Source organism: Hemitrygon akajei, chromosome 5, assembly GCF_048418815.1.
Source record: "Hemitrygon akajei chromosome 5, sHemAka1.3, whole genome shotgun sequence".
In the NCBI taxonomy this organism is placed as follows: domain Eukaryota; kingdom Metazoa; phylum Chordata; class Chondrichthyes; order Myliobatiformes; family Dasyatidae; genus Hemitrygon; species Hemitrygon akajei.
The window spans coordinates 24,472,521-24,483,265 of record NC_133128.1 but is presented as its reverse complement, the minus strand read 5'-3'; the positions used below and the strand labels follow the sequence as shown (position 1 = coordinate 24,483,265).

The 10,745-nt window shown below is 40.3% G+C and overlaps 1 protein-coding gene across 1 annotated transcript in view; it reads right to left on the bottom strand.

Annotated features, from left to right (window-relative positions):
• Positions 1–1,222: 1,222 nt before the first annotated feature.
• The window catches only part of LOC140727558 (uncharacterized), a 35,830-nt gene continuing 26,307 nt past the window's right edge, over positions 1,223–10,745 (bottom strand). Inside the window, exons 7-10 of the mRNA XM_073045038.1 lie at positions 8,625–8,705; positions 6,774–6,886; positions 4,691–4,886; positions 1,223–2,937 (exon numbers count right to left, since the gene is read on the bottom strand). Coding sequence (XP_072901139.1) covers positions 2,693–2,937; positions 4,691–4,886; positions 6,774–6,886; positions 8,625–8,705 — 635 coding nt within the window. The 3' untranslated portion in view covers positions 1,223–2,692. The remainder of the gene's footprint in view (positions 2,938–4,690; positions 4,887–6,773; positions 6,887–8,624; positions 8,706–10,745) is intronic.

Genomic DNA, 10,745 nt, shown 5'->3' with positions numbered 1-10,745 from the left:
GGGTCTATATATTTATTTATCATTTATTCTGAGACACAGTGCAGAAAGGCTCTTCTGGTCCTTTGAGTCGCACCGCCCCGCAACCTCTGACAACCCCAATTTAACCCTATCCTAGTCACGGGGACAATTTCACTGACCAGCTTCCTACTCAGTATGTGTTTGGACTGAGGAAATAAATAGGAGTGCTTGGAGAATGGCTACGCATTCCAGGGGGAGGATGTACATATACTACTTACAGAGGACACCTGGACTGAACCCTGACCTCCCGGTGCCCCGAATGTTGCACAGACTGTGGTGCAGATGTTCACCCTTTGAATGCATTGGTTTCTTCCAGGTGCTCTAGGCCTCTCTCTTATCCCAAAGGCATGCTCCTATGTCAATTGGCCATTGAGAATTACCCCTTGATTGGCACAAGAATAAAAAGGGGTTGTTAAACATGAGAGTGAGAGAATAGATTACAGGGAAATAACTAGAGAGGCTGGTGGGACTGCACTGAGGTCAAGCAAAGAACTGATGGGCTGATTAGACTCTCCTATGTTGGATCATTCCAAGATGACAATCACCTAGGATTACATTTCTTCCCCATTCTGATGTTTGGTCTGAACAACAACTAAACATCTTGACCATGTCTGCACACTTCCATGCATTGAGTTGCTGCCACATTATTGCCACATTAGCTGCATTAATGAACAGGTGTGCAGGTGTACCTAATAAAGTGGCCACTGAGTGTATATAGTATGCCCCCTTTTAACCCTGGCCATTTGTAACCATCCAAGGTAAAAAATACATCAGAGCTCTCTGTCAAACTCTTTATATTACTTCTGATTAATATTTCCAAACCCCTGGAGCAGAGGTTCAAAAACCCTTTTTATGCCATGGACTCCTCCCATTAACTGAGGGATCCATGGACTCCAGGTTGGGAACCTCAGCCCTAGAAGAAAATGCAGCCCAGAAAAAGATTCAAGACAGTTTATGAATCAATTTATTCGTAATTCTCAAATCTTTGTTTACACCCATCCAGTTGGAATAATTAAGTTATTTTGAATTCAGAAGGTGAATTTCTCAATGGTGTGTTTCCCTAAACCTGGAAGTGGGCATGTTAAAATGGCCACCATTAATGTTAATTCCCCACCTGTAGCTCCCAAACCATTGGGAGTAAAGTTTCTTCTGACTTCTTTCTTTTGATCTTTACAAATTAACTTCTCACGGATTTCATGGTTTACAAGAAGTATCTTTATTTATAGAATCATCCAATAGTTTAGAAAACACTTGATAAAATATGCAAAGTACAATTGACTTAACATTAGTAGATACACATTGTAAAAATATACGGGTATTTATATATTTATAGAAATTTTATAATATATCCATCCTTTTAACCTCAAACTTAATTAGCTCCTTTTATTTATATATAATCTTTATTTATATATATATATAATCTTTACTTTTATATAATTCTTTATTCTTTATAATTGTTGAACGTTGTCTTTTGTTGCATGCCATGCTCTGACCGACACGTTACAGCAACTTCCTAATACATGTAAACTTCTATGCTGGATAAAGTTGATCCTCCTTTCTCCTTAGTAGTTAAGTGTAAAGAGGGTTTCTTATTTTTCTTTGTTACTGTGTATGTAATCAAAATGGCTTCTTTGTTTTGTTAAAAGTAGGAATGCTTCTTTGTTGCGAGAGAGTGCTGGAAGCTTGTTTGGGTTAAAATTTACTGATAACGAGAATTATATTCCTTTGTAAACCAATTGGGATTAATGTTGTTTTTTCTTCTGAGTCTGTAAGCTATTGTTGGCGGGCTTTTGAGGAGATCGGCGCGAGGGCATGAGAGAGAGAGGACGTGATGCTGTAAACTGGGTGAGGAATGGACCCCAAGCAGGGGTCCAATGCCAGGAGGTACCCCGAGGAGAGGAGACGAAGATAGATGTGCTTGGTTGACCACTTCGGGTGGTCCTGAGCTGCGAGTCGAGGAGTTCGGAGGGGATCGAATGGTGGCCAGAAGACTTCAGTAATTGGGCTCTAATGGTTGTGCACGAAGTGGTTTGGACTTTGATAAGTTTGGTGCCTTTTCTTTATTTTTTTTCCTTTCATATATACTGTATCGTTATTAATCTCTTAGTTATAGTAACCTTTATAAAGTGTAATCATTTAATCGCATATGGTGTACTGTCTGTTTTTGGGTGAGGCGGGGACATCACACAGCATCCACACCAGCTGATTACCTGGTTTGGCGGGGCCGAAGGCTGCTCCCCCTAGACGAGAACGAGCTGAGCGAGCCTGAGGCGACCCAGGGGGTTACATAAGTTTACCAGACAATTTGGCACAGTAATTCAGCAATAATATATCTACAAGAGCAAGAGCTACTAACTGATGCCAAACAAATGAATTTGTACTTTTTTCTCACAGTTTGATAGTTCCACACTCTCCCTAGATACAGTAACCTTACCAACATGACATTCTAGCCCAGTCTCCATATATAGTCAGGGTTTGCCACCATAGAGGTCATTAATCAAGCCTCATCTTCCCCATTATCCGCTTAGTGGGATAAAACATGCCCAGATTTATGAAGTGATACTCATAATCATGCACAATAATCCTTTTGCAGATAAAATATTTGCTAAGTTGATCTTGCTAAATGATCTTTGGTGTGGTAAGATAAATAACCTTGTCGTCTTAGAGGAATTAACTAAATATTTGAGTAGCCAATTTGATGTACAATATTAGATGTTTCTATGTTATATTTCCTGATTACTTTCTTTCTATAGGTAATTACTAATACTACTGTCAATGCTATCAGAAAAGCTACACCCAGAAGTGCCCCCAGAACAATCACAGCCACTCTCCATCCAGGATTTTCTGTCTGAGGTTTGGACTGCACTGTGGGAACAGTCTGTGGTTGGATAGGAGCCTCAGTAATAGTGATTGTTGTACCTGAAACAGAAAAAAGATGCAACTGTTATTAAGAATGGTTGTCTATCATCCTGCCAAGAGTACATTATAGGTAGTTCCCCTTTCACTAATTTACTGCCAATATAACACGGAACCAGCAAGGTAAGATTGATTTGCTTTCTCTACATACAGATTCCAAATGTTTGCCAAATGATTTTGTTGGGATCTGCTCAACAGTGTGTGGAGGCAGTGTTAACACTATCCCCAAATACAATCTCAGATTACCCTTCAAACAAGAGAATATCTGCAGATGCTGGAAATCCAAGCAACACACACTAAATACTGGAGGAACTCAGCAGGCCAGGCAGCATCTAGGAAAAGTGTACTGTTGACGTTTCGGGCCAAACTCCAAAGGACTTTGAAGCGTTTCGGCCTGAAACATGGAGTGTACTCTTCCTAGATGCCACCTGGCCTGCTGGGTTCCTCCAGCATTTTATGTGTGTTGCTCAGATTAAATCTGTTTGAGTTATGAAGTAGAGATAAGCAACTGCAGATGCTCAAACCTGGAGCAACATACAATCTGCAAGGTGTCAACCTAAAATATTGACCATTCCCTTCCCCCACATATAGATACTGCTCATCCCACTGAGATCCCTCAGCAGATTGTTTATTTCTTGTCATTGAGTAAGAGCATAAGACGCTAATACATAGAAGGCCATTTGACGTATCAAGCCTGCTCTGCCATTTATTATCCCTCTCAACCCCATTCTCCTGCCTTCTTGTTGTAACCTTTGATGGATGCCCTTAGTAAACAAAAACCTATCAACCATCGCTTTATAAATACCCAAATGAATGCTCATAGTCACTGATGAATGCATCTGTGGGAGAAAATCCATTTTTAGCAGGAGTACAAAATAGGCAGCAATGGTTCCTATTAAATCAATATACATTACCATTCAAGATTTAAATAACAAATACGCAAGTCTAGAAAAGGAATTTTTTCTAACTGAAAAACACTATTTCATCTTGCAAGAAAAAAATAGGATAAGGTAAGGAATAAGATAAATTAAAAATCTAGTAATTGGGTAACAATTACAAACTCTGCACAAAGGGTGAAGTCATTGATTTGACGTTAACTAGGCTTCACTCTCCACAGATGTGACCAGATGTACCACTATCAACTTTCTGAATATTCCCGCATTTTCTGATTTTCATTCCAGATTTCCCATAGATTCCTGTGCTTTCCTCAAATGATTAAATGAGATTGTACATGGATTTTTAAATATTTAAGACAACAGAGAGCTAGAAAAGAAATGTGGTCTCATAGTCTTCACATGAGGGAGTATGCAGTGAAAGTTGACTTCAATTCCTTCAGGAGAGGGATATTGAACAGAAAGAAACAAACCTTTTGGCCCATAAGATCTGCACCATCTGTCAAGTACCAATTTATGCTAATCCTACACTAATTCCATTTTTCTATCCTCAAATTCCCATCAGCTCTCCCTAGATTTCACTACTCACCAGTTACAGTAGTGAATTAACCTACTAATCTGCATGTCTTTGGGATGGCAGAGAAAACCAGTGTAGTCAGAGCATGTGTGGGCATGGGGAGAATGTGCAAATTCCACACAAGCAGCATCAAAGATCAGGAACCCAGGTTATTGAATCTGTGAGGTAGTGGTAGTGGTAACTGTGCCAACCATCTCACATTTTGAAGTAATATGAGAAAGAGCTACGGTAGTAAATAGACAATTAACTGAACTAATAAAATCATGAGTAATATTTCAACACTTGCCTGTTATAGTGACAGAGCTGTTTTCATCAAGCTGTTTGACTGCATCACCAACAACGCTTTGCAATGTGGAGAAATCGGCAGTTGAGTTGCTGTTCAAAATGGCCAGAAAGTTTACCTGGACACTTCCACTTTGAAAGCCAATGATGGTGATATTAAAGCTATTGTCATCAAGCTTCATTCGTGTAGCTGGGACAACCTAAAACACAGCACAAATAATGTTATCTTTCTGTTCAAAATGCTTCATGATAACAGAAGTGCAGGAACTGGAGTAGGTCAATCAGCTCCCCAATCCCCGTGAATTCTCCATTTAATAAGTCCCTTAAGTTCTGGCAACAAACTTATAAATCTTTCCTGTCTTTTCAAATAATAATGTGGTTCAAAGGTATCACATAAAATGCCTTAACCTACAATAAAGGTCCATTTGGCTTGTTATGTATGTCCATGCCATCTCCCAGAGGAGTAATCCTATTATTCCAACTCCCCTTCATATATCCCTCTACCTGTGAAACTTGTTCTCTCACATATGCCTGTCAACTCCTCTTTGATTCACTTTTCCCTTGAACCTACTCTAAGGTAATTTAGTGTAGTCAGTTAACCTGAGTTATAGTGAGAGTGTCATGGTCCGGTCCATGAAGTCCGCATTCTGGTTCACGGTCCAGTTCGTGGACTCTGGATTCTGGGTCTTCCAGCTGTCCCTTGTTTCAATTGGGCTTAATCATAGGCACCTGATACTTGTCTTGGGGCTGGGAATATAAGTAGCCCTGGGTTCACGTGTGGGAGCTGGTTGGTCTTGTCAGTATCCTGTCCTTACCTCTGTTGGGTAAGCCAGGCTGTCTTTGCTGTTACCCTGAGGCTGGACTGTTCCCTTCCCTTCCCTTTCTTTCTGTAGCCCTTGGCTGAAGCCTCGCCTGTACATCTCGCCTGGAGTCTCACCTGCGTCCTTGCCTATTTGCGCCATTATGTTCTACCATTGGAGCAAGACCAGAGCCTTGCTGTGTCGAGATAAGGAACAGTCTTTCGTTGTTTGGAACTGTCTCTTTGTGTTCTCACCTTTGCTAGGTAGGTCTGGCCATTTGCCGCTACCTTGTGTTGGGAACTGCTTCGTCGTGTTCAGCTTTCTCTGTATGAGTCCTGGGCCTACGTCCTGTTCCCAAGGAGGGGCACTTGCACTGTGGTCTGCATTCCAGTCTCCCAAGTCTGAGTCTGAGCTTTATGTCCTCATCCAGCCCAGGATTCCCGCATTCTGCCCCCACTTCCAGTCCTGTTGCCTTGCCATGTCTTGTCCTCACCTAGATCCGGAGTCTGAGCCCAAGTCAAGACCCAGATTCCGGGTTCCTGTCCAGTCTCTGGCTCAGAGTCCTTGTCCAGGTTCCAAGTTCCTAGTTCTTCGTCCAAGTCCTGCTTTCCTAGTCTAGTCCTAGCCCAGGTCCCGCTATCCTAGTCTCATCCAGGGCCTGTGTTTTGCCAGTGTAGTTTCTTCCCCACTTCCCTTTCTTTCTTGACATACCTAGCCCTGCTCCTTGTACTTCAGTGTCTGTGTCTTGCATTTGGGTCCATTCCCAACGCCCACCTTATAACAGAGAGGTTGGACAGGCAAGGACTTTATTCCTTGGAACATAGACTGAGAAGTGGTTTTATAAAGGTCTTAAAATCATGATGGGTATAGAAAAGGTAAATGCAATCAATCTTTTTCCCAGGACTGAGGAATCAAGAACTCAAGGATGTAGGTTTAAAGTGAGAGGGGAAACATTTAATAGGAACTTGAGGGACAACATATTCAAGAAGAGAGGTAGAGATGTGGAATGAGCTGACAGAGGAAGTGCTTGAGGCAGATACAAGAACAGATTTGAAAAGACTGTTGATAGGTACATGGATTGGAAAGGCTTAGAAGGCTACAGGCTAAATGCTGGCAAATGAGACCAGCTTGGATGGGGTGTGGACCATGGAGTATATTGGTCGCCATTCACCATCTGTGCTGTATAACTCTATGAACTATGAACCCTGTGACTGGGATGCCAACTCAATGTGTCTACCAATGATGAATGCTTAAGAACAAAAGCAAGTGGAAGCTAATTTTGCTTACTGTGTTTATAAAATTGGCAGATAAAGTCCTGAATTCCTCACTTCCAGGATTTTTCAGATCATTGGTGAATTGTTTGGATCTCAGTGTTGCCTTCATTCTGAATGCTATTTTACCTGTTGAAACAATAACAAATTGTTAGCCAATTTCATGGTCTGTGCACTCACTCGAAACAGTGTTGGAGCCAGGCAGTCAAACAATGGAGATACTCCCCCAGGCTCACAGGACAGGAACAGTTCTGAAACATGTTAGATGTTACTGGGCTGAATTGTGTGGGTGTTCAGTCATTTCCACTCAGAGCTCCCAGACCTAGACAGACCCTGATAAGTCTGAGCTGGTGGTGACAATTCTGTTACTGTGTCACTGGACTCCAGAAAGAATCCACAAGACAGCTCCATCTTTCTGAGGTCCCTCAGTATAATGCTAGCTAATAAATCTCTCTTCTCCTATGTGTATCAGACCTGCATTGGACTGTAGTCCCCATTTATTTCAGTGGGGATTCATGATCTGGAAAAAATGGGGAAGATCGTTTCACTTTAATATTCATTTTGCTTTCTAAACATTTAACGTGCTTTTTATTGTTATTACATATTATTTACTTTGTTTTTAATTTGCTTAAGAGTATTTAATTATTTACAGGAATTTTCATAGTTATAATTGTCCAAATATCACATATTTAAATCTGAAAAAAAAATCTCATAGCACCATCTACATGCTTAGGGCTTGGTACAATGCTCCATTTGTGGCCTTGTTGTTGGAATCCAATGACTAATAGAATGTAGAGAAAAGGTCAGATTGAGAAAGAAGCACTGAGTAATGAAGCTAGCTGGTTCCACTGGAAAATCTACAATGGTCAGAAAGGATAAGATTCCTCCTGAGATTTCCTCCAGCAAGTACATCAGTCCTTTGGCTAAATTTATCAGTGAGATTTGCTGGAATTAATGAAAGGAAGGAAAAATGTACGTAGTGCTATGGGCAAAAAGGACACTGGGAACCCATCCAATCTGCCCTTTTGTGGTCAAGTCAACTTGTATTTATTGTCATGTGCACAAATACGGAGAGGTACAAGTACAATGAAAAACTTGCAGCTGTTAGATTCAGACTGCACACAGGCCATAAATTGTATATGGATTGTATATAAATTATACAAGACAGCAGAGGAAAAACCTTCAAAGCATGACGTTTATCCGCTCTAAGCCATAATTACTATTTTTAAAATGAGGTAATTGATTTCAGTCTAGGCTGTTTTAAGCTGATGAGGTAATTGCTTCTCCCTACAAACCTACCAGATTCACTAATGGACTTTTCTAAGGAACAACTGCATTCCATATGACAAGAGCCTAGAATAGAGTGAATTGATCATTAATAATCCCTGATTAGCATGTACTGTATGTTAGGTGTGAGACAGCCAAACTTTCACAGTTACTGTGTGATGCACCATCAATAACTCTCTGAGACATGAGGTGAGATATCGGCTTTTATTGACTGGAAGAAAGAACAAGCAGCAATTGACCACCATGCTACATCCGGAAGACTGAGGGCTGGGCTCAGGCCTCAATCGCCTTTATACCGGAGTCTGTGGGAGGAGCCACGGTCAGTGGGAGGAGTCACAGGAGCAGTCAGCGAGGGGGGGGGGGGGTGTCCAGACAGGTATATGTAGTTCACCACACTGTGTCAACTCCTAACGACACTCTGCTTAGTAGAACTAAATGAGATTTGTTCTGTTTGCTGTGAGTTGAATGCTACTGTGATTATGTAGTGTTCACATTCAGTGTTCAAACCAAGGAGGAAAGCTTAGAAGCAACATCACACAGATTACATCACAAAATTCTCAAGGACAGTAAGAATGGTTACCTTTGCAGTCATTGACTGTAGTCATCAAACAGGAAGACAAAGCACAGATATTTGTCATCTTGACAAAACATGTATTTGGATCTGTGGATACATAAGAAAATAATAGTGTAGTCAATACTGAGCAAGGATTTTAATTCAAAATCGCATTAAACAGAGTATTATAAGCTTTTGCTATCTAACGAATAGTCAGTATTCCAGAAGCAATGGGTGCAGAACATAATAGAATGGAGAAGCAGATACACCCACATCTCACATGCTGATTGGGCGTATCTACTGTGGTGACTAATTGCTGATCATATCCTACTTGACACAGCCTTAAGTGATGGAAAACTTCTGCTTTGCAAAATAAAATGGAATTGGTTGAGACAATGTTAAAAACTGGTAATAAAGGCAATTGTGTTTTTATTATTTTTTATCTGTTTATTGTGTATGTTTTCTGCTGCATCGAATCCAGAGTAAAAATTATTTTATTCTCCCTTACACTTGTGTACTGGAAATGACATTAAACAATTTTAATTACAGTCAGAGACAAGGCAGTCTGTAATGAGGAACAAGTGGCAGAACAGTTGAATTTATGTTTTAGTTTTGTCTACCATCTGACCAGCTGAATAATTCCAGGATTTTTTATTTGTAAAAGAACAGAAATGTTGAAAGAAGTCAGCCTCGGTGGAAATAGAAAATGGTGTGCATTTTAAGTCAGAGATCCTTCCTCAATGTTTGTTTTCTATTTAGGTTTCAGATTTCAAGCATCTAGCCTCTTTCTTTGCACTTTATTTTCATTTGGACCGGTTCTTCTTGTAAAGTTTAATGGCACTTGGCAGATCAGTATACAGTGCATGACCGCCACCTCCTGACCTGGAGTATTGAGCAAAGAAATAGGATGTATACCCATTTTAATTCCTGTCCCCCCCCCCAAAATCCCCAAAATATACCCAAATAATACCAAAAAGTCTGATGTTTTTCAAAAAGCCAAATATGGATTTACAGTACATATACATTACTGTGGCAGTGATGACCTAACAAAGTTTCCATGTTAAACTGTAATCTCAATTTAGCAATTAGATGACTCTTTTGCACCTCTTAGGAACTGCATTCAAACAATATATACTGCACTGTTTCTTGACAAGTGCACTCCCTACAATATCAATTCTGAAAAAGGAAATATTCAACCTAGTATGTCCAGTACATAAACGTGTAAGAATAACTTCTTCCCTCCTTTTATACCCATCTCCCAGTAGAGTTCCTATCGTCCTCTAAATGCCATCCTTTCTTTTCCTTATCCCAACTATGTTGCCACGTAATCAAATAGATTTTTTAATTATGTCTTTCACGTCCGCTTTATGCAAAGGCACCACTACATTAGCATCCTTGATTTTAAATGATTACTTGGCTAGAGTGTCTGCAGCCTCATTTCCTTTAACTCCATCATGGGCAGGAACCCATAAGAAATAGATATAGAAGCCTCGACACTGCAACCTCAACAAATGTTGTCCAATCTCAAGAAGAATATCTGGCCTACAATTTGAAGTATCTGTTTTAGTAGATCTCAAAACTGAGAATGGAACAGAGCACAGAAGTACATAATCAGGCCGTAGTACTTCGACCCATTTCAAGGCTAAATGATAGCAACCATTTTGGAAGTGAATACTTATAATTTATCAGATAATTTTTTTCATACTAGTCACCTGAAACTTTGGAACATAAACAGAGACACCTGAACAACCTGTCACAGGATATTTTCAACCATCTGTGTAGATATGTAAGATCTATAGTTGGTATCTGCTTCACACATATTGCTAAACTTCCTGTGCCTCTGATATACAATCATTCTTCATCTTGATCTTTTCTTGAAGGCTTAACTCAACCACAGGCAAAGGGAGAAACCATGGAGAATCAAAAGAAAAGGGTACTCTGGGACCATATTCCACATTAAACAACCCCCAAGATCTTGTGCTCATTCATTTCCCATCCACAGAATCTGAAGACCTTACAAATCCCAACACTCTACTAATGTTGCCAATATTGGATGCCCAACTTTATGTCCTCTTACATTAACGCAATAAACCATTACAATCTGTAACCTGCGTCGGTGTAAAGGCAATGCAACCATTTCTACCAGCA